Below are 25,416 nucleotides of genomic sequence, written 5' to 3'. Positions count from 1 at the left end.
TATTTTGACATCTCCCAAGACCTGGAATCTGTGCAGCCACCATCTCATCACTCTTTTCCCAGCACTTCCTCATACTCCCCAAAGTCAACAGCCACTGAACCCTGTCACTGCAGGGGGAGGAATCATCCTTGCCAATATGCACACCCAATCTGAGGGTGATGATAGTGCATTTCCCAGCCAGGTCCCTTTTCTTCAATTACAGTTTCCATTCATCTCTTAGTAATAGCTGTTATTCCTCCTTAGGGGAAGAAATGAGGTGACTGAATAGAAAATTTACCAACATGTGGGGCTTATGAGCTCTGCAAACAAACCTGTGGCAAATAAAATCTACAAGCAGCAAGTGCTGAGAGGTACAGACCATGTCCTCCGTACAAATGCAGACAGTGCCCACCCCAAAAACCAAGAGAGGAAAAACCAGAATGCCAGTAACATGACAGAGATAGAATTGAGGGCCTTTCCCCAAAGGGTGGACCAAGAAGAGACAGATCAACATGAAACTCACCATTTGGGGCGGCTGGTAGACTTCACCATTGGGGTCATCCCATCTCTGTAAAGACTCTTGGTCTTGCTGAAGTTAACAATGTTGAAAATCACCCTCTGGGAGAGAAAGAGACAGAGGGAGAATGAATCCATTAGCAAGCTCTCTCTGTCAAAAAGGAGAAGATAAAGGGGAAGGAGTCACAAACGAAGCCTTGCCCTGGTTACTGTTAGCTGTCTAATTGCCCTCACCAGCTCAGGGGGAAAGGCCAGTCTGCTCCTGGTGTTCTTCTAACCAGGACTCTACCACAAAGTGTTCAAAAGTGCACCACTTAATCATTAAGTAATGATGTGCTGGGTTTGAATACTGTATCTGCAACCAACTGACTCCATGACTAGAGGAAAGGAATATTGATGAGAAAGACTACAGTGATGTTCACTCAGCTGAAGGGCTGTCCTGTGGATAAGGGTGGAAAACTGGGCCTGATGGTCTTAGGCCCCAAGAATGCAGATAAGGATTCCCTAAAAAAGGTTCCATTCTTTGAATTCATGGGGCACATTGCTACTGGGCTAGAATCATGATCACATTTTACATCATTATAACTCCAAACAGTAGAAATTCTAACTCATGGGACCACTTTAGGAGATTCTAGATTTGCATTCATTAAGACCTAGCTGTACAAAGAGCAACTGGGGAACATCACAGAGAAGGAGATGGAGGTTCTGAAATCGGGCAAACTTTCTAAGAGCGTGAATAGGAGGGACACCCTAGGAGCTACTAGAGCAGGGTGGGCTTCACCTGGTTGGTGCCTCTGACATAAACCTCAGCCCATCTTTTGCAGGCAGTGTGCTGAAGCCTACAGATTCCTTCTTAGAATCATGGTTTCTTTAATATTGAAACCAAAAATACATAACATAGCAAAAGAAAACGTTTATAATGAAAGGTAGTTATCAAAAATGCATGTGTATGAGTGTGTAAAATGTATATAAAAATATAAAATACATTTTACTAGATGATGTTTCTAACCTATTCTCCACTCTCGGTAGTAAACACAATCTCTCTCTCTCTCTCTCTCTCTCTCTCTCTCTCTCTCTCTCTCTCTCTCTCTCTCCCTCCCTCCCTCTCCCTCTCATTCTATCTCTTTCTCATTCTGTACCTCATTCTTACTGTCTCACTCACTCTCATTCTTTCTTTCTCTCTCTCTCATTTTCTCTGTCTCTCTCCTTCTCTCTCTCTCTCTCTCTCTCTCTCTCTCTCTCTCTCTCTCTCTCTCTCTCTCTCTCTCTCTCTCTCTCTCTCTGCCTCTCTAATTCTCTCATTCTTTTGGTCTTTCTCTTTCTGCCTCATTCTCACTTTCTGTCTCTCCCTCATTCTATCTGTTTCTCTTTCTCTCTCTCTCTCTCTCTCTCTCTTTAGAATTAACTCATCTGTTACCATATTGTAACACTTCCTTTCTGCCCCCGGTAAGCTCTTTGAGGGCAAGGCATTTTTGTGCTTTAGCCTGGATGTCCACATAACCTCATTTCTTTTTGACTCCTGTCTGTCTCTTGTTTCCCAGTTTCTCTATTCCTTCTGGCTATACATACACGCTTATCATAAACTGCATCTGTCTCTACCCCCAGTGACTCTTTCTGAAATATTCTCTATATGCTCTTTCATTCTTCCCAATTCTCATTCCTGGATTTCATTCTTAAGAATCCAACTGTAAAATGAAAAGGCTAATCCCGTTCTGACCCACCATGAATCTGTATATAAACAGAACTCTCCTGCAACCCTTACCTCCTAATGGTATTCAGGAATAATTAATTGAACAATGTGGGGGAGGGGAATAGAAAATTTGGTATTTTGATCTGCAATATATGTTACCAGGCCCAAATAACTCAGCTTAATAAAAAACTTGCTGAACTAAAAGATATTTTCATCCTTCATCCTAGTAAAATAATGAAAAAAATTGGCAAAGACCTGTAAAAATTCCTAAAACAATCTGTCTCTTCCATAAAGGACAGTGAAGTCATCAGATCAGAGTTCCAGGGGTAGGAAATTACACTCTGTGAAGCAGGGATAGAGGAAGAGGACAGGACTAAATGCTCCCAAGAAGAGGCCAGAGCTAGCTGCCACAGAGGTGACGGTTTGAGCCTCCTATTTCTAAAGGAGGGCAAAGGACACCAAAATCTTAGAAAATATCCTTCCCTCACTTATTATTACCAGAAAGACAACTGAGAAAGCAATCACTACACATTTATCCACCTAGCTTCCAGTCATCCAGAGTTGGTCTATGAATGAGAATGAGCTGCACATGTACTGAGGACATTCTTGATTAGGGAATGAGAAGGGAACAGGTAGATGTTAAAAAAAAGTGATCTTCAACAGCTGTCCACTCTTGCACAGTTCCACAATTGGCCTGTAAAGGCAGAAAAGGCAAGAGATCACAGTGTGCACAGTTTGTGGATTACAAATCCCTTAAAGGCTCTTCTCCAGCAAGATGAATCCTAAAAACTCTACAGACCTCTTACGACAAGAGGGCAATGAGGAAACAGAAAGAATCTCTCCTGGAACACACTCCAAAATAAAAACTCCTAGAAACATTATAGCTACAATCTATAGCTTTGGGGACAGAGAAAAAAATATTGCAAGCAGTCAGAAAACTTAAAAAAAGAAGAATTTCAAAACTGAGGAGCCACAGCCAGGACACATATAATTTAGAAGCCATCACTGTAAAGGAACAGAGAACATGTAATATGATACTCCAGGAAGCAAAAAAAATTTCAAATCATATACCAATATAAGGTCAAAATGGATTAGGGATTTAAATATAAAAGGTAATACTAAAAGTAAATTAGGGGAACATGGAAAAATGTACCTGTCAGATCTATGACTAAGGAATAGAAAGCATCACAGGATGTAAAATTGAATAATTTGAGTACATGAAATTTAAAAGTTTCTGCACAAATAAAACTAATGCAATCAAAATTAGAAGTAAAACAGCAAACTAGAGGAAACTGTTTAGCAAGTTTCTCTGATAAATTTATAAAATTTATAAAAATAAAGCAATAATCTATGAGAACAAGTTGTTCATGTATTGAGGACATCTTTTATTGGGGAATGGGAAGGGAACAGATGGCTGTTTAAAAACTTTTATATTCTGGGGCAGCTAGGTGGAGCAGTGGATAAAGAACTGGCCCTGGAGTCAGGAGTACCTGGGTTCAAATTTGGTCTCAGATACTTAATAATTACCTAGCTGAGTGGCCTTGGGCAAGCCACTTAACCCCATTTGCCTTGCAAAAACCTAAAAAAATTTTATATTCCTAATTTTTAAAAATAAGAACCATTTCTCAGTTGATAAATTGTCAAAGGAAGTGATCGGGTAGTTTTCAGAAGAAAACAAAACTATCAATAATCACATAAAAATGCTCCAAATCACTATTAATTAGAGGAATACAAACTAAAACAGCTCTGAGATAACCATTGTAGTGATTAAAATGATGATAGAAAAGGATAATGACAAATTCTGGACAGGACATGGACAAACTAGGACACTAAATGAATTGTTGGTAGAATTATGAACTGGAGAACAACTGGAAACTACGGCCAAAGGGCAGTCAGACTGTACATAACCCTTGATCTATAACCAAAGGCATCCAAAAAAGGGAAAAGAACCTACACGTTAAGAAATATTTAGAGCAATTCCTTTTGTAGTGACAAAGAACTAGAAATCAAGGAAATGGTCAAACAAGTTGTGGCACGTGATTGTGATGGAATACTATTGTGTTACAAAAATGACAAGCAGGATGGTTTCTGAAAAATCTAAGAAAACCAGAGAACATTGTACACATACTATAACAATATTGTAATGATGATCAACTATGAAAGACGTTTAGCTATTCCATCAAGAAAATGATCAGGGCCAGCTAAGTGGCACAGTAGATAGAGCACAGGCCCTGGAGTCAGGAGGGACCTAAGTTCAAATTTGGTCTCAGACACTTCATAATTGCCTAGCTGTGTGATCTTGGAAGTCACTTAACCTTGTTGCCTTAATTTTTTTTTTTTAGTTTTTTGCAAGGCAACGGGGTTAAGTGGCTTGCCCAAGGTCACACAGCTAGGTAATTATGAAGTGTCTGAGGCCGGATTTGAACTCAGGTACTCCTGACTCCAGGGCCAGTGCTCTGTCCACTGCACCACCTAGCCGCCCCGTTAAATAAATAAAATAAAAAAAGAAAATCAAGAAAATGATCCAAGGAAATTCTAAAGAACTCATGATAAAAGATGCTATCTACTCCAGAGAGAAGACTGATGGACTCTAAAAACTAATTGAGGGAAGCCTTTTTTTTTAATCTTTATTTTTCTTGATTTATTTTCTGCTTTCTTGCAACATAACCAATATGGAAATAAGTTTTACATGACTTCATATGTATAATTGATAACAAATTGCTTGACTTCTCAAGGAGAGAGAAAGGAAGGGAGAGAAGAAGAGAATTTTGAACTAATTCTTTTTTAATGATTATTGGATTTTTTACATGTAACTAGAAAATATTTAATGAAATAAAATATTTTTTAAAAAAGACCAGATGTAGGGGGTGGCTAGGTGGTGCGGTGGATAGAGCACTGGCCCTGGAGTCAGGAGTACCTGGGTTCAAATCCGGTCTCAGACACTTAATAAGTACCTAGCTGTGTGGCCTTGGGCAAGTCACTTAACCCCATTTGCCTTGCCAAAAAAAAAAAAAAAAACTAGATGTAGGTAAAACTTTGAAGTACAAATTACAGTAGCAAAGAGAAACATTAAAAAGGTAACTATGAATGAACAATCATATGGGATTTAACAGGGCTAAACTACTTACATACTAAGACAGATAGATGATCTAAGTGTCCACTTGAATTTAGAGAAAGTCTAATTAGATAGAAGGAAAAAGGAAAGGAAAGGGAAGAGGAATTATACTTCAGGAGTGGATGAAAGTAGATGAATGGAGAGAAAGGGTAAGGGAAATTATCTTATGTAACCAGGGTACTTAAATAAAAATCTATACAAAAAGGAGGAAGGGGTGGAAGGAGCAGTTGACACCTGAAACTCACTTTCATTTGAACTGGTTAAAGGAAGGAATAACACACACACACACATCTACGCACACATGCACACATTCTCTCTCTCTCTCTCTCTCTCTCTCTCTCTCTCTCTCACACACACACACACACACACACACACACACACACACACACACACACACAAACACAGTTGGAAACAGAAACTGATTTCACTCAATAGGAAAACAGGAAAAAGGAAGAAGAGAGAAATAAAAGGAGACTAGATTAAGGGAGGAATTAGTCTCAAGCAAAACAAACTCTGCCTAAGGTTATACAAAAATACTTATGGCTCTTTTTGTGATAATAAAAATTGGAAAATGAAGAGGTTTCCATCAGTTGGAGAATGACTGACAAGTTGTGGTATGTACAGTCAGTTCTATAACATGTTTCAAAAGTGAGAATTTGTTCCAACATAACTGACATACTAGGGAACATTCTGAGCTTAACTTGAATTTCTACTTTGCTTTTCCCCCATCTTTTCCTCAAGAAACATCAAGAATGCAGAAAACTTCACAATAATTCATAAGCTACAACTATTCTCATGTCATTTCCCTGACTTTGGATCTTTGCCAGAGTAAGAAGACACATTTATTGTGTGCTAGCCAGCACCTCACTATAACACCAGATACCCTTCCTCGATGGCATGGTGCTCTGGAGCCCTAGGTCTGCCCAGTTTCCTCCTGAAGTCTGGGGCTTGGACAGCACAACCAGATGCCCAAGGAAACCACTATTGATTGCAGTATTTATACACATCTTAAGCATTTAACATCTTTATAACTGTGCTGCCATTTTTATTACCTTCTTTTTTTAAAATACGTCACTGACAAGGTTCTTGATCAGTATATCCAATACTATTTTCCCCATAAACTCAGTGATTTTTTTGCTCAGTTTTGCATGGTAAGGTGCTTTCTGGGAATACATATCATGTTATAGCAGAACTGCCCGTGAATGTGACATAATATTTCGTATTATAAAAAGTGATGATCAATGTATAGCATGGAAACAATGTAAAGATTATCAGACTGCCTTTTGTGGGGGGTGGCGTGGGGAGAGGGAAGGGAGGGTGGGGGAAAATTGTAAAATTCAAAACCTTACAAAAATGACAGAAACTACTATTGTATATAATTGGATAAATACAATATTAAAAAAAGAAAAAAGTATCATTGAAAGATGTCATGACCTTGGTCATTTTGGATATATGAATAAAAAAAGTGGTAAGCGGTTCATTTCAGAGAAAATTGGGAAAATTTGGATGAACTGATACAGAATGAAGTAAGAAGAACCAGAAGAACAATTTGTACAAAGACATCAGTATTGTGAAGACTGCAAGTATCATGAAGTGAAAGACTTAAAAATCAGCTTGAAGAGCTGGTCCATCTACACTGGCATCTACACGCATATTTCTTTCTCAATATCTTGGGATAGAATTTCAGATGGATAATAAAGTGAGTAAATAACTGAAAAGAAGGAAGAATGTAGGTTCCATTTCTCTGGGGAAATCAGGCAGCTTTTTAAATGATCTTGAGCTTCTCCCTGAAGCAAAATCCACCTTTTTCTAAATATCCATGGTCATTCCATGATGCTGCATTCTTTGAATAAGATAATGTCACAATGTCTGAAAAACTGTAGTTACAAGTTACCCCAATGGCAATGGAGAGGACCATATTGGCTGTAAGAAGGCATCACCATATTACCAGTGAAGAACTGCCTAGGAGACATGGTAACAAAGGATATTATTGGAGAACTTTTTTTCAAAAGTTACTACTGCATTTTGCTTCACATCATCTTCATTTCTGAATATATCCCTTCTTTTCATGTTCAGTAGTCTTCTTGTAACAAAAAGTTTAACTTTTTTTAAACAGAACTATATTCCTATAACTAAAGAATCACAAAACCTCAGTTTTGGAAGGGACCTCAGGGCCACATTGTCTGATCCCTACAGAACTTCTTCTATGATATGCCAGCAAATAGTCATTCACCCTTGATTTGAAAAAGGACAGCAATGATGTAACCTACTATGCCCCAAAGTCATTCATCCCACTCCCAGACAGATCTTTTGTGTTAATTCTGTATCCCACCCCCCAAGAATTGGATGAATGGGAAAGGATGAGAACGGGATGCCTTGTGACAGGGAGAGATAACCTGAGGGACAAGTGCTCCTATACTGCGAGATCTGGAGAAGGGAGACCAGGGCAAGGAAATGAGCACTAGGAAAGCCTCTTGAAACCCAAGAAAAATCAATAGAGGAAGGCTGACATGGACTAAAAAGTTGCTCTGTTTTTACTGAACAGCCTTTGGCGGGATGTCTGGAAGAATCTGTTGGAGATGAGCATTCCTGCCAACTGAATACTTTGCCAAGTTTAAAATGGATGATCAGAAGTTTTTCCTGTGTCTCCTTAACAACGGAAGATCAGCCCCAAATCAGTGTGAAGACCTTTACAGGCTAGAGATAAAAGCATCTAAATGTGGCAAGGAGCAGACTCCCGATTCAAGCGCCTCTGCCATCCACTTATCTCCTCAGGAGTGCGTGTGATGATTTAGGTACTCTGCAGGAGGGCAGAAGAGAGTGGGGAGAACTCTGCACTGAGAATTCAGTTAGGGAGAGGAAAAACACTAGGCTGGGGACCCAGAGAATGGTCTGGTAATACAGTTGCTAGTGACCTTGCACTAAGCCATTTAACCTGTTTAGGAATCCATTTTCTCCTGTCTAAATCAAATGGGCTGGTAAGTAGGAAATATGCTACCTGGGACAAATGTGAGAGAAAAGGATTGAGATCTGAGTCATACTCAGAGTAAAGGGGTAGGAAACAGAGAAGGATCCAACAAAGTTTACTGAGAAAATGCAGCAGAAAAGGTGGGAAAGACTAACTAGGGGATCATGTAAACAAGAGATAGGAAAAAGAAGAATTTCAAATTCTGCAGAGACATAAAGAAGGATGAGAACTAAGGAAGGCCATTGGATTTATCAATTAAGACATCACTAGAACCTTGGAGAAAGCAATTTTGTTTGGGTAAAAAAGACAGGAAGCCAGACTATAAGAGATTTGGAAGCAAATTGGCAGAAATAAAGGAAGTTCTTTCATCATTGCTCCTGTTGTTGTTAATAATAATGTTAATAATTATTATTATAATAGCAAAAACCAACATCCACCCCAGGAGTTTGGCCACCAAAGACAAGAACTGTAAAGGGTGATAACTTTAGGGTAGGAGAGTCAAGTGATGATATTTGAAGGATGCAGAAGCTTGTAGGCATGTATGTTTGGCAGCAGGAACAGATTCAGGAGATAGTTGAGGACGGAAGATTAATGAGACATGATTAACGAGGCAATGATTATGGGGGCCATGTCCTTATGGAAACTGGCAATGTTGTGATCGAGCAGAGGAACTGGCCTTGATGAGAAGGATGGATCTGAGGAGGAAATGGGAAATTTTGACTAGGTTTTGATGAGTTCAAATTGTTCTTCTGGTTCTTCTCACCTCATTCTGCAACCAATTCATGCAAATCTTCCCAGTTTTCTCTGACATTAATCTCTTATTTTTTATAATTCAATAATATTCTATCACATTCATAGGTGGTTCGGTTATAACATGACACAGATCCTCAAAAATCAACCTACTATACAAAAATTGACCAACAATGATGTAAGGGAAAAGGGAAATTGGGGTAAATGGGCCCTGTTCTTTCATGAAGTAAAAATATAAGGAAATCAGAGATTCTGCTAAGAGGTGGGAAGAGAGGGAATGTGTGAAAGGCTCAAGGGGAAAAGAGATTTGGAGTAGCCACTGTGAAGAACCTAAAAGAGAACCATCTACAGAGAATAGAAGAATTGTCTTAAAGAATGAATGCCAAAGTGAGATTAAGGTTTGGACCCAGTTAGTTCAATAACTGACTTTCTTCAATTCTGTTAGGAAAAGGAGAAGGAAAAAGTAGATAGTGGGTAAATGCAGGTTTGGGGTATAGAGAGGCATGAGTAGAACAAAGGAACAAGGGATTCCAGGAAAAAGGATAGTGAATCATTGAAAAGGAGGGCAGAAACCACCTTAGGAGTGATGGTCTGGCCAAGATCACAAGAGACGGAGATTATGGTGAGGATGGAGAATAGACCTAGGACAAATGGCACATAGATACCCTAAGAATCAGTTACTTGATAGGATAGAAGGAATGCTCTTGGGGAAATAACCCCAAATTGGAGTCAGAGGATCTCGGTTGAAATCTACACCATGGGAACTCATAAGAACATTACATGAAATAGTATAGTGGGAGAAGAGACGAGGAACTAGGACAAAGTCTTTGGGAATTCCTACTATTATTGAGCATGACATGGATGAAGAGCTAGCAAAGGAAACTGAGGAGGAGCAGGCAGACAGGTTGGAGGAGATTCAGGAGAAAGATATCAAGGAAACTTAGAGGGAAGACAGCATCAAGAAAAAGAGTCAGCAACAATGTCAAAAGCTGAAGAGACACCCAGAAAGATTTAAAAAAGGCCACAGGTGTTACGCCCATTTTACAGGTGAAGACACTGAGGATGACTGAGACGAATAACTTGCTCATTTGACAAACTAGCAAAGAAGTAGAACCTAGCTGTCTCCTACTTCCACGTTCAGAATCCATTACGCTATACATAGATTTTCAAGCTAATCATTCCAGATAGGTTTGATTAAAACAGAAAAAAAAGCAAAACTGTCTGCACAGTCCTGCTTAACCCTGCCTTTCTTCAAACACTTTAGTCTTTAGGTTGCTTTATCAGACTCAGATCTAGAGTGTGGAGATCTCTGTCGGGTCCTGGTAAGGTGGCTACTTGCTCATTGGGAAGGGGGCTTCTCTGGCTGGGAGCCTTGGAGAGAGACTGATGGGATACATGGATAATAGTGCATTCAAAGCTGGATTATACCTTGGAAATCCATCAGAGGAAGCACAGTAGAGCAGGCTATCAGGGAAGAAATGTCTAGGAGTCCTCTCTAGAGCATCTCAAGTCAAGATATGATTAGGATCAAGGAGTGAGAAATGGAGAAGATGGAGTCCACTGCTTCTGCAACCCCTACTCCCTAGCTCTCCTGCCCCTCAGCACATTCTAGAATCCAGACATATCCTGGAGGCCTAGGTTTCAAGAAAAAAGACTAGGCTCCCAAAAGGTAATGTTTGCCTCAAGGTGGACCTTGTAGCCATACCCAGGAGAATAGAAGTATCTTCAGCTCTTTGTTAGAAAAAGAAAACAAAGCATGTAACCTATTTCTAAATAGGAAGAGTCGGCTCTCATCCCAAGTTTCCCCCAGCCCAGTCCAGTCCATTCCAGCCCATTATGTTTCTCCATAGTTGACAGCTTTTGAAATGATTTTTTATTAGAGAGATGGAGTTGATATCTTTAAACAATGTGACTGTCTTTAGCTGTTTACTTGAGAAACCAGAATCTGCCGTTCTAAAATATAAGGGCTTTAAAAGTCTGTAGAAAACCAAGGGAGCTAATGACCTAAATCAGAACTAGAAATCATAAGGTTAGGGGATGACAGAATGGCAGATTTAGAGAAGACAGTAGCCCTAGGTGACAGAATGTCAGAGCTGAGAGGGGCCTTAGAACAGGGGTTGTGAGAAGGCCCAGAGGAAGGGATTTGCCCAGGTTCATACAGCTGGCAAACACCCCTCTAGACCTTGGGCTCTTTCAGGAGTCCTCTACCCTCAGATCCTCCCACGGCAGCTGAGAGCCCAGGCACTGGCCTTCTTCTGTCATCCTCCAGTCAAAGCCTCTCTTCTAGGGAGGCTCCTGCCAAGGGACCCCTCAGCAAGGAGATGTCAGGATTGATGGCTGAGCGTGGGCCTCTTCCTCTTGCCAGCCTCCTCCTGAGCATAAAGTGCTGCCGACTTTGAGGCAACATCTCTTTTACCTTGTTGCTTATGTTTCTATCCCTATAATCCCCCCAATGCGCCCCAACAAGCTAATGCAGCAATGATGCCAGTCTAGCTATAAGGAGAACTAAGGATTCCCATTGACCCCATTGCCTGCTTGTTACTGCCACTATCTGCTCTTTTTCTGCCTTTCAAATAATGAGTAACCTTGGAGTCCCAACACCCTCGATGCCTAGCCCCATGCAACTAGGAATCCCAGAGGAGGGTCCAAGGTTCTTCTGCTGCCTTCCAGAGGCTTCAGCAGGAGTTTCATTCATGATGGGCAGCCCCTTACATTGACTGGAAGTGCCAGTGGCTGAGAGGTAGTCTACTAGGATAGACACAAGCTGGATGTGTTCCTCTGGACACTCCAGCCGTGTGGCCTCTCTGAGACTATCTTCTCCTCATCCATAAAATGATTAGTTCAGAATTCATGGGCTCCAGGTCCTGTCCAAGTCTAAATCTAGAACCCCGTGAACTTCCTCCCCGTACTTTACTTCAGTGTTACTGGTTCTAGGCTCTGGGCTCAAGAAGAACAAGACTATCCATCACTTTACTTCAGTGTTACTGGTTCTAGGCTCTGGGCTCAGGAAGAACAAGACTATCCTTCTGTCACTTCTGGCACACCCTCTGTCAGCTGGCCAACCTGCTTCTGCTCAGGTTCAATGTCCTATACCTCCATCTGATCCAGGCATTCCATCACAGTGGGCATGCCCCTTCCTAGTCTGTCACTGCCTTCTTCTAAAACAAACTGAACTGATGGCATGTGACCAAGGCAGCAGACAAGGCCCTTAGCATCCCCTCCTCCTTCTTGGACACCAAGGCCTCTCTTTAAAAGAACCATTTATTTGTTTGTCAAAAACATGGGGAAATGTGTTTATCAAAATAAATAAGGAGATTGTGGGTTGAAAAAATGTATCTATTAGTTATTGAAATAAACTTATTTAATATTTTAAATTTCATTTCATTTTGTTTTAGCTCTGAATTCTCTCCCTCCTCCCTCCCCCTCCCCTCTATTGAAAGGAAAACAAAACCTGTTACAAGCATGTACAGTCTTGAAAACAAATTAGCGCATCAGCCACCCAAGGCTCCATTTGCACTCTGCTCTGGAGGGAGATGGGCTCCATCCTGAGTCTCCTGGACCCAGAGCTGTTCATCAACAAGAGACCTCTCCTGATGCGGCCAGAGTTGGGGCCCTCCTTGTTTCTGTGGCAATCACTCATCTTTAAGCCGGCAGTCTTCTCTTGCCAGGGTAGTTGGGTAACCAGCCTCCTTCCCACCTCATTGGTCCCTGGCTTCTCCCCCTTCCTCCCCAACTGTCTATACCAGTTGTTGGATGATCTTATGAATAAGATTCAGTTTACCCACAATCTTACCCATGTATGTCCTACCCTCAATGATGCATGTCTCAATTATTTTATGTCTTCCCTAAAGTCTCCAGACCCAACACATTCAAGGACTTCCTCTAGGAAGAAGGAAAGTCTCTGAAATTCTCTGAAATTCCATCTCATTCAATTCATCCAGAGTAAGGTGCCTGAAATCAGAACATTGAAGAGTACCAGTAGTTGTGGGGTTTTAGTGGGGGGTTCAGTGGGCTGCAAGCTGAAAAGGAATCCCTCCTATGTTATAGCTGCCCAAGATGTCAAAGAACCCAGCATGGCCACAGAACCAGGGGCCAAGAGTGCTGGGCATCTGTTGGGACAGTGGTTGGAAGATTAAGCTCTACCCAAGTGCCCCACTTTAGGAAGGACATTAATGAACTGGAAGACATAAATGGAGGGCAAGAAGAATGGGGAAACACCTGAACCCCTTGAAGGCAGTAAGGATGTAGAACTAGATGAAGAAAAGACTGGGGTCAGGGGTGGGAGGGGAGGGGAGGAGGGTTGGGCATGAAGGAAAGCCTGGACACAGGCTACTTGGTTCTCTCCTTTGAAAATTCTCCCTCTAAAGAGACTCGGGGAAAATCTAACGCTCCGAATTCATACATTATTAAAGCTAAAGCAACTTTGTTCAACTAATTCTCATTTAAAATATGTGATAATGAAGACCCCAACAGTAAAGTTCAGCACATCTCTCTGTGACCTGGCCTGGTGTAGTGGCCTAGTCAGGGAGTTACTATGAGAAAGGGAAAAGGGATGTCTCTTGGCTTATGAGATGGACTAGGTGACCCCTAAAATTCCCTAAGTGGCCATCCAGCACTGAGTCCTCGGTTCTCAGAAATGCTGGCCTATCAAGAATCCCCGCCCCTCTTGGAAGATGCTGGCAGACTGGGAACCCAGCCTCCCCTGGGCAGCAGACACAGCCTCCCCATTCTTTCTGGCACGGCACTTTGAGTCACAGTCATCCAAAATGAATTGGAAAAATATCCCTGTGATGTGATAAGACAAGCTTCACACACAGACTGTAATTACTCTTAACCTGATTATTCTTAAAGTCATTTTCAAAGAAAACGTCAGCACGGTCACATTTCCCGTTGAATTCATTAGGCACAAATGTGTATGTCAAATATTATCACATGTATTTGGGTGATTAAAAAGGAATTTGTGTCATATGGTCTTTATCTAATCACAGTTTGATCACAGTTATGCTTAACTAGGATAAATGCAATGGTGAGGTTGGGCATGGACAGATGGGGGTGCCCTTTATGCCATCCACAATTTGGGGAGTGTCCATTAACCAGTATAACATCTGGGGCCTTCTGGGCTCAGAGGCAAAAGCACAACAGACCTCAGACATTACGCAGCCTGGCTAAGGGGTGAAACAGGAGGCCAACACGGATGGACGGGCATGGCCCCGTCTGGAGACAGTCCACTTGAAAAACTACTGAAACCAGCAACAGGAATACTGGAAATCCAGATTCACCAAGAACATTCACAAGGTAATTGCCACAAATAAAAATGATTCTTTTTTTTCCCTCTAGCATTTTAAGAGCAACAAAGTTATTTTCCTTACCCCATCCTCTGGGGGAGGTAGGGTAAGTAGTATCCTCTTTGTTGTATAGATGAGGACATTTTGAGACAGGTTGGGGGACTACTGAAAAGATAACCCCAAAGCTAGAAGGGTCAGACCCCAAGACTGACTCACCACCAGCCAGGACCAGTGCAGACACTGTCTCTGTAGCAACTTGTCCTCTGGAAAACTCATATCACATTCTGTGATGATGTGACTCCTGAGACAATGAGTCTGATTCCTTTGCCTCTGTTCAAGGAAGGATGTCAGTCGTTGTATTGGATTATGAGATTTGGAGGGACAAAGGATTAGACTTCATAAAGTGACTGACCATTCTATCGCACTTTCATGTGGGCCTATTGCTGTTTCTGGACTATTTACTTGGAGCCCACAAAAGCTCAGGGGCACAACAGGTACATGTGCAGGGGTGGGGGGGCATGCCAAGATGGGACTGAGGGAACAGCTCCAGCTGACCTGAGCCTGGTGGATCTCCCTCCAAGGGACCAATGGTGCTTACAATGTGGCAGCTGGTGATATGCTGGTACATGCTTTCTCTATGCAGCTATGGAAATGAGCCGGCGATGCCATTTCTGGAATGCCAAGAGAACACACGCACACACACGCAGGAGCCCTGGGACGTGGGCACATCCATACATGCATGGTACACACATATTCAGAAATAGAGGGGACCTTCAGCTGTTTGAGTTGCTGCTGCCCCACCTGAAACACCCTCAGAAGCCCCCCTTGATCCAAACAATGCTGCTCCAACTTCAAGGTGCATCTTCAGTACTGTCTTTTCTCTACTTGGGGAGGAAGGGCAGGACCCTCCCTCTGCCCAGGTTGACCCCTGGCCAACACAGAAGGATGATGATGAACGGGAGACCACTGTGGGGGGCAACCTGGATAAAGAGGCATCTGGGCACCAGCTAAAGAGGAGGACACTTAGCCTGGAGAAGAGCCAAGAGGAATGAGCAAAGAGAGGGCACTACCAGGGATGGAAGGGCAAAATGCAGGGGGGGGCAACAAGGATAAGTTAAAGAGGAGCAATTTTACCTCAACATAAGAATGGAGGAAAAACCTACAATTTAATTAGGTTTTAATAAAAATTAGCCTGTGTACTAAGTCACTGTGATAATGTTTTTGTCCTTCCTTCTTGAAGAAGACCCCCACATCAGGGAGGTGTTGCCAAGACAAGCATACGAACTGGAATTGAGTAAGGGGGAATGTGCTAAGTCCCCAGCCTCACTTTCTCCTCCGAGGCCACCTGGGTCCAGTGGCCAGATATGAGTCAGGACAACTGGAGATGGCCCCTGATGCAAGGCAATCAAGGTTAAGTGACTTATCCAAATCACACAACTAGTAAGAGCTGAGTGTCTGAATTGGGATTCAAACTCCCGTCCTCCCGATCTCAAGGTCAGTGCTCTGCCCATTGCACCACTGGTAAGTACCAGAGATAGAGGGAGAAAGGAAAACAGAAATGCAGCAGGACCCAGAGAATGGGAAACCAGATGTGGAGTCAGGGCAAGGGTTCAAGTCCAGTCCTAGACATTTCTTAGTCATTGGATTAAAGAAACTAAGTGGTATTACTGTAAACAAAAGGAGTTGATACATACTACAGGGAGTGGAGAACACCAAAGAACATCAACGGTCCAGAGAAGATGACGGCCAGGGACTGGTAATTTATATGACAGGCACTCCCCCCCCCCCCCCCCCCCGTGCCTCACAAAGAGGCAAGGAGGGACTCAATGACCTTAAATTCCCTTCTACCTGTAAAGCCAAGTCTAGAGACTCTCTGAGCTCAGGGAGGGGCAGACTGGTCCCTGGAGCTCAGAGCAGGTTTAGATAGAAGGGGGACACAGGCACCCTGCATCCAGCATCATAGAGGACCTCAAAATAAACTTATGTTGACCTTTAACAAAGACTGAAAGGGAAGGGGAACTGGAAAACATGGAAGGAAGGGGAAGGGAGAGGAAAATTAGGGGAAATTACCTCTGATAATCAGGACATGAAAAGGGAGTTTAAACAACAAGAAGGAGGGAATGGAATAGGTGACATCTGAACCTCACTCTTATCTGAACTGATCAAGGAAGGAAAGAAAAACTCACATAACTGGGCTACAGAAATACATTTCACTCAATAAGGAAACATGAGGACATGAGGGAAAGGGATAAGAAAAGGGGGTAAAAGAGGGAGATTAAATGATGGGGAGATTGGTTCTAAGAAAAATAAGGAGGAGAGAGAAACAAAGAAAAAATAAGAGAATGGGAAGGAGGGAAATATATGCTCAACAAGCATACGTATGAACTCATTTATAAAATGGATGATGTCAGCAGAATGGATTAGAACAGAGGTCAGCAAACCACACCCTGGGTCAAATCCAACCCAACATTTGCTTTTGGATAGCCTAAGAACAAAAACTAAGCAAATAAAAAACCATGCTTAGTGTATGGGCCATACAAAAACAGAAATACATTTGAAAGAGAAAGAGGCACATAGAGTGAAAATAAGAGGATGGAGCTGAATCTTTTATGCTTCAGCCAAAGAGAAATAAAAAAGGAATAGCTATCACAATTTTAAACAAAACTAGAGCAAAAATAGATTTAATTCAGGGGCAGTCAGGTGGTGTAGTGGATAGAGCTCTGGTCCTGGAGTCAGGAGTACATGAGTTCAAATCCTGCCTCAGACACTTATTAATTGTCTAGCTGTGTGACTTTGGGCAAGTCACTTAACCCCATTGCCTTAAAAAAAATAAAAATAAAGCTTTTAATAAAGTAGATCTAATTCAAAAAGATGAATAGGGAAAATTATGCTTTGCTGAAAGGTACTATTATTGAAAATGAATTCATATCAATACTAAACAAATATGCATCAAATGGCATAGTACATAAATATTTAAAAGAAAAGTTAAATAAGTTTCTAGAAGAAATCAACAATAATAGTAAGGAATCAGAATTTTCCCCACTCAGAGTCAGATAAATTTAATTTAAAAATAAACCACAACAAAAAAATAGGGATCTGAATAGAATTTTAGAAAAATTAAATATGATATATGTGGAAATTAGTGAATGGGAGTAGAAAGGAGTGTGTGTGTGTGTGTGTATGCATATATATATATATATATATATATATATATATATATATATATATATATATATATATAATGAATGCTAGTAATAATATCTTCCCCAAAACTGATTATGCATTAGGCATAAACATCTTACAAACAAACACAGAGAAGCAGAAATATTAAATGAATATTTTATCAATGACAATGTAATAGAAATTATGTTCAATATAGTTGTAGTTCTAAAATTAATTTGAGATACCAATGCTGAAGAATGTATAGATTAAAGAAAAAAATCAACAAAACAAATTTTTTTTTAGGTTTTTTCAAGGCAATGGGGTTAGCTGACTTGCCCAGAGCCATATAGTTAGATAATTATTAAGTGTCTGAGGCCGGATTTGAACTCAGGTACTCCTGACTCCAGGGCTAGTGCTCTACAAAACAAATTTCTTTAATAAAGATAATGACCATAATGAGACAACCTACCAAAATTTGAGAGATGCATCCAAAGTAGTACTTAGAGGAAATTTTATACCCTTAAATACTTTCATCAATAAAAAAAACTTAACTAAAAAGAAAAAAACCAAATTAATTACCCCCAATTAACCATCAAAACAGAAATTCTAAAAAAACAAGAGATTTACAAAACTGAAAGTAAAAAATCTAAACCACTTAATAAATAAAATAGATTAAAAACAATAAATAGCTAAGTCATTAACTAACTAGATTAAAAAAGGAAACAAATTACCAGAATCGAAAATAAGAAAGGTGAATTGATAGCCAATGAAGAATAAAATAAATTATTAGAAGCTATTTCACCTAAATGTCAATAAAACTGATAAGCTAAATAAAGTAGATGATTATTTATAAGATATAGGATGCCCAGAGTAATGGAATAGGAAACAGAGGCTTTAAAGGACCATCTCCTTGGACAAAGATAGGAAAATCAGTTGTCCAGACCAAATAAGGACACACTGAAGGAATCGGGACTAGACAAAAACACTATCTTGAAAAAACTGAGGGACTATTTTACCAAATGTCACGATATTTTAAGACACAGTAAAAGAATACTTACTACTGGGTACTAGTGAATTAAAGGAACTAAGTATTTAATATATACTACAGGGAGTGGAGAACAACAAATAGTACAGCTCGGAAAAGATGATCATTAGGTAACTGGTAATTAAATATGTAATGAGCTAGTAATTGGCGTCCAGTGTATACACGCAGGCCATATCAACTTATGGTGGAGGAATAGGCCTGCGACATCAAAGACAAGACCTCACAACAACATTTTTTTAGGGAGGGAAAACTTACAATATGGATGAACACATATAAGAGAAGTGGGAAGAAAATTAAAAATAAAAAATAAAAAGAGAAGTGGGAAAAGACTGAGGAGCATGTGATGTTCTAATCAAACCAAAAGGTAATGATGAAGTTAAAGTAACTTCTGTCTCACAGGAAGTAGAGGGCCAACAGTAGCATGAGTAAGGAGACAAAGAGAAGAATGGAAATAGGGGAAATTTTTAAAAGGAAAAAATCTCATTTCAAGGGAGAAAGGAGATCCCACTAAAGAATAGTTCCATCGGAAAAGCAATATATTTTGTAATAGAAAATGGAGACATTATGCTAGGCATTATTTGGAATGAACTGTCATTCATCTTGCCTCAGGAGAAGGGGAAATGGAACCCCTAGAAGGTAACTGAAGCCCATCAAAAGGGGAGGAATCTGAGGAAATTTCATGGTAAATGGGGAAGGGGGGAATGCGCATGAAGAGGGCACAAGGCAATAACAAATTGTAAATCATGAATATAAGAAAAATCCCTACCATATAAGATAATACTTTTATCTTCTCTTTCACTGTAGGAATTAGTATTTTTTTAAAATTTCTTTTTATTTATGTTTTCTAAGTTTTAGATCACACACAGCTGGGTAATTCTTAAGAGTCTGAGGCTGCATTTGAACTCAGGTCCTCCTGACTCCAGAGCTGGTACTCTATCCACTGTACCACCTAGCTGTCCCAGGAATTAATGTTTCTAAGAGTGAAGCAGAACAGAAAGAATCAGTGTTAAGTTCTCCAAAAGAATAAAATAGAAACTGTTTAGTACTCAAAATAGATACCTTAGATTTTTTAGTTTCATAAGGAACAAAAAAACTAAGGTCCTAAATAAGTGTAAGGCTCATAAATAAAAAAAATAATAATAATAAAATAAACACCAAACAATGACAAGAACTGAGGAAAGAAATTATCTTTAGAAAAAGGTAGAGAAAATGAAATTTAAAACCAAACAAAAGTTGAAGGGAAAGAGAGGCAGATTTTACTTGGTTACTGAACTCAAAGAGGAAAAAGAAGAAAGTGGATCGACAGATAAAAGGAATCAAGAAAAAGGAATCAGAATATTAATCACAACTCCAAAATGAGATAGAGAAGTGGCAAATATTATTGGGGGAGATGGGGCAGTGAGGTGCAGGGAAGAGAACTAATAGGAAATGGTTTGCCTTAAAGTAAACTAAACTAAAAAAACTAAAAGAACAAAATATTTTCTTTACAAAGGAAGAAGAGGAAAATTCTAATTTGGAAAATTAGCTACCTGCCAATTGAGGACATCCTGACGAAATGGGGGAAGGGAACACCCAGGCTTCTGCAAATGATTTTGTATAGCAGATGACATTGCCACAATTGTATCAATGACTGAAAAGCATAAAAAATAAAAAATCCTGATGTTTTCACTGCTTGATAAGCACTCACATAAAAAAGCGTTTAGTAAAATTCTGTAGATTTCTGAGCACTCAGAGGTCACAGAGATCAATATAGGCCTGAAAAAAGAATTCCCACTATAACATTCTAAACAAGTGGCCAAAAACCCACTACAAGTGGTCAAAAACTATACTGCCAACACATTTGGGGACTTGCATCTCTATCTCATTGCTCCCCTTTCTGTTCTAAAAGGATGAGTAGAGAAAATGTAACCTGAAAGTCTCTCCTCTAATAAGGGGGATTTGCACATATTTTAAAAGTCTATAAAATTTCTTGATAACTGTAGCCACAGATTCTCCTATTTATTCTCTTTCTAACCGTGGGCTTTGTGCTTTGAACAAATGCTGTTTGTATCCTTGCTCTTGGACGGCATTGATTTCTGTGGGAATTTCTGATCATTGGACTTAACCTTTGCCCTTGGCCCCTCCTGCGTCTCACAGCCAAGGGTCACTGACTGCACTGACAGCAGACTTCACTTCCCAAGTCCTGCCCAGGTCTTTTCTCCTACTGTGGTTCCTGCTCAAGAGTTCTGGTTTACCCCATCTCATGCTGTGCATGGGCATCTCTGGTGCCAATTGTGCCCCTGGGCAGCCTCCTGGTGATTCCCCCCCCTTTGTCTCCAGGCAGAGGTTCTGGTCCAAGCTCCAAGCCAACTGTGCCCCTGGGCTGCCTCCTGGTGATCCCCATTTGTCCCCAAAGGAACCAGTCCAAGCCCCTCACCAGCTTGCCCCTGAGCTGCCTCCTGGTGATTCCTACTTGTCTCCAAGCAGAGCATCTGTGACACTGGGGCAGTCTCTTACTAGTATCTAGAAACTGTAAGGAGGAGGTGACAGTGGTTTATCCTTGGTCTTCGTTCTCTCTGGTCCTTCTGGTACATTTTTCGAGCTTACAGGGGTGTCCCCCAGGTCTAAGTAAGGTATCATGCCAGCATTTGGAAGTTGACTTTTTTCCAATTCAAATCTGTGAGCATTTATGTTTGTCTCTATGCAATTTCCTTTCATCATGTTCAACCCTATAGTCTAGCCTGCCAAGTACCTTTATAGATCCCAGCTCTGCCATCCGCAATGGTTAGTCAGCCCTCCTGGGTTTGTACCTTCTAAAAATGAGATGGAGCCTGCTTTCACTGAGTGAGCCAGTGATCTGGGAAAGACCTACATCTAAAAGGGCAAAGCATCCAGAACCACTGGCCCAGACCACTGGGTGTGGACTTTCCGGAAGAAGCCATGAGTAAGATGTCTTTGCACAGAACTTTCCCACTTTAATCAACATAATGTGCATATCATGACTTCATTTACACTATGTCATGGTTTTCTTTGAGAATGAAGGATGACAACAACCACCACAAACAGTACTAGTCCATAGATTTCTTAACTGTAGTTTCTCCATCTGAAAAAAGGGGATAAGAAGAATATTCTCACCACCTGCCTAACAGGTTTTGAGAATAACGTTCTTTTTAAAAACGATACTGAGGAGGTAGAGCCAAGATGGAGAAAGGAAAAGAGCCTCTCCTAGGTGTTCTTTCCATAATATTTCAAAAATCTTAAAATTATGACTCTAATTAAAATTTTGAGAGTCAGGACCCACAGAAAGATGCAGTGAGGCAATTCTCCAGACCAAGGTAACCTGGAAAATAGTGGAAAGGCTCCGCTCCATGGGGTTAGAGGGGCAGCTGCCAGGAGTGAAGAAACTTCAACCTCCTGGAGGCAGCCCCAGGGTGCCTGGGAGCCCCGGCTCACTGCAGCAGGGGCAGTTTCCTGACCTGCACCCCAGGGAGCACCGGGCACAAATTGGAGGATCAGCTGGGTGGACCTCTGCAAGAGGAAGCATGTGAAGTCCAGCCCTCAGGGCACTCAGCACAGCTGCAGTGACCACAGCAGCCCAGATCCAGGAAACAGAAGCAAGTGGAGCAAGTGAGCAGGAGCCCCCAGGCAAGTGAGCCTTGAGTGCTCAGCCAGCAGACGATATGGGAGTGGAAAGAGACTTCCCGGGTCTGTCCTCTGTACCTAAAACAGGACTCTGGGGCTCCAACCACATTCAGATCCTGATTACAGTCTAGGCCCCCCCCCATAGAACAGGAACCCCCCCACCTCAGCCCCATGGCAGAGGGGTCACTTGTGGTCATTCACAGATCAGGAGGAAAGACAGAGCTTCACACACTGTGATCCTTGGGTGGGGGGGGTGTCCCAATAATACTCAAAAGTTCAGGAAGCACCCCAAAACCAGGCACAGGGTGGAGAAATGAGTAAACAAAGGTAAAAAGAGGAACACCATTGAGAAAGGATAAAAATATTCAATCTGAAGATGAGGAAGTACAAACCCCTGCATCTAAAGACTCTAAGAAGAACAGAAAATGGGTTCAGGCTATGACAGAGCTCAAAAAAGATTTTGAAAGTCAAGTAAGGGAGACAGAAGAAAAATTGGGGAAAGAGAGAGATGCAGGAAAAACATGAAAAAGAAGTCAGTAGCTTCTGGTCAAGGAGATTCAAAAAATGCTGAAGAAAATAACATGTTAAAGACCAGCATAGGTCAGATGGATAAAACAGTTCAAAAAGTTATTGAGGAGAAGAATGCTTTAAAGAGTAAAATTGGCCAGATGGAGAGGGAAATAAGAAAGCTCTCTGAAGAAAACAAATCCTTTAGATGAAGAATGGAACTAAAGGAAGCTGCTGACTTTACAAGAAATCAAGATACAATACTTCAACACCAAAAGAATGAAAAATTAGAAGAAAATGTGAAACAACTCATTGAAAAAAAAACAACTGATCTGGAAAACAGATTCAAGAAAGATAATTTAAAAATTATTGGGATACCTGAAAGTCATGATCAGGAAAAAAGAGCCTTGACCTCATTTTTAAAGAATTCCTACAGGAAAACTGCCCAGACATGCTAGAGGGAGAGGGCAAAATAGAAATTGAGAGAATCCACAGATCTCTCCTGGAAAGAGATCCAAAAAAAAAAAAAACAACCCCCAGGAATATTGTAGCCAAGTTCCAGAACTCCCAAGTCAAAGAGAAAATATTACAAGCAGCCAGAAGAACACAATTCAAATATCATGGAGCTGCAGTCAGAATCACGCAGGACTTAGCAGCAACTACATTAAGGGCTCATAGGTCTTGGAATATAATATTCCAGAAGCCAAAAGAGCTTGGAATGCAACTGAGAATCAACTGCCGAGCAAAAGTTATCATCCTTTTCCAGGGGGAAAAGATGGACTTTCAATGAACCAGGGGAATTTCAAATGTTCCTGTTGAAAAGACCAGAGCTGAATAGAAAGTTTGACCTTCAAATACAGGACTCAGGTGAAGCACAGAAAGCAGAGGAGAAGGATAAAACATGAGGGACTTAATGATGATGAACTACATGTATTCCTGCATAGAAAAATTATATTGATAATACTCATATGAAACTTCTCATTTAATAATGCAGTAGAAGGAACTTATATAGGTGAAGCACAGCAGAGAGCTGAATTTGAAGATATATTGTAAAAATGGAGTCAATGGCCAAAAGGGAAATGTAATGGGAGTAAGAGAAAGGAGAGGTGGAATAGTCTAAGATAGTTCATATAAAAGATATTTTTTTATTGCAATGAGGTATTGCAATGATATGGGAGGGGGAAGACAAAATGGACTGAGGGAACCTTTGCTCTCATCAGAGGTGGCTCAGAGAGGAAACAGCATATACACTCAATTGGGTATAGACATCTAGGGGAGAGAAGTGTTGTGGGCAATTGAGGAGAGGATGGATTGTGGGGGGAGAGTAGTCAGATATAACACATTTTCTTTTTTACATCTTGTAAGGGCCTGGGAGTGGGTGGCCTGTCTGGGACCATGGGGCCAGGTGGTTGCTGGGTCTCAGGGGTGGCATGTGGGCTCAGGGCCTCTTGGCTCCAGGGCCAATGATCAGTCCTTTGTGCTGCTCAGCTACCCTACAGCACATTTTAAAAGAAGGACAGAGTGAAAGGAGAGAGAAAATATAATATATGGTAGTGGGGAGTTATGGATGAAGGGAGTTGCAATCAGCAGTGGCAATGGTGGAAAAATATGGAAGTAACTTCTGTGATCGACTTAAGATAAAGAATGTGATCCACCTGAGCTGGAGCTGGTGGTGTCAGAACATAGACTGAAGCATGTTTTTTTCCTCTTTCCTTTATTTATTGTGAGGGTCTATATTTTGGGGGGGAGAGGGATTATTATGTTTACTCTTGAACAAGAATATTTTAGTCACGTATTAATAAAAACATCATTTGTACAAAAATAAAAATAAATAAATGATTTTTTCTTTACATGTGATACTTGGTTTCCACATCACAATTATTTCAGATATATCACCTGCCCTCTTCCCCTATCCTTCCCAAACATCTCAGCCAACCCCAATCAACATATGACTCTTTCTGACAACACATCCAATATCTGGTACCCAAAGTCCTTCACTTCTCCAAGAAATGGAGTAAGATTCATTTTTTGAATAAAACTCTCTATAAACCTCAAAGTGCTAACAAATTAGCAAGTTAGTAGAGTAGCAAGAGGAGGAGGAGGAGGAATAGAAAAGCTGGTAATATGAAACCTCCCAATTAAACAGAAAAATAATAGGCTATGCTTTGTATAGTTGTCTTGGCACCTATGGGATCAGGGAAACCCTATCTGGCTGAAGGAAGCTCACCTCCCTTCTTCTCCCCAGGGACTGAAGAGAAAGCCAGACCTCTGCCCCTGGTGCTTGGGGATCATTAAAAGCCGACATTTGAACCCCTCACTTCTGGACTCCAACATCATTAACAGAAGGGAAGCTGGCTCTGAACTTCTTGAGAATGTCTTCCCTGGCTAATGGCATCATTATCCTGGGCAGCTCCCTTCTGGGGTTTCCCCAGGGACATAATTGTATTCTTTCAGTTTGTACTTCTAAACACACACACACACACACACACACACATATGTGAGCGCGCGGGACAAAACACTCATTTTTGCAACCAAGGCAGTAGATGAGGGCTTCCATTCTTTTCCAAGTTTGATCCTTTCCTGTCAGAATTGTGCTAGTTCAGAATCTCTGTGCTGGCAGGGGCACCAAGAACAATGGGCACTACAGCAACCATCTATCTCCATAAGTACATACAAAATACAAGGTAGTTGTTCTTCTGGGGGGTGGGGGGAGGCAGAGAATAGGACTAGCATCATCTTCCATCAGCCCATCTATTCTGAAATAATCTCACTAATGGA

At 41.0% G+C, this 25,416-nt stretch overlaps 1 protein-coding gene across 1 annotated transcript in view; it reads right to left on the bottom strand.

Annotated features, from left to right (window-relative positions):
* BEND5 (BEN domain containing 5) overlaps positions 1–25,416 on the bottom strand; it is a 674,083-nt gene that overhangs the window by 258,590 nt on the left and 390,077 nt on the right. Inside the window, exon 4 of the mRNA XM_074221484.1 lies at positions 503–597. Coding sequence (XP_074077585.1) covers positions 503–597 — 95 coding nt within the window. The remainder of the gene's footprint in view (positions 1–502; positions 598–25,416) is intronic.

This window comes from Macrotis lagotis, chromosome 2, assembly GCF_037893015.1.
Source record: "Macrotis lagotis isolate mMagLag1 chromosome 2, bilby.v1.9.chrom.fasta, whole genome shotgun sequence".
In the NCBI taxonomy this organism is placed as follows: Eukaryota; Metazoa; Chordata; class Mammalia; order Peramelemorphia; family Peramelidae; genus Macrotis; species Macrotis lagotis.
This window is presented reverse-complemented; position numbering and strand designations above follow the sequence as displayed.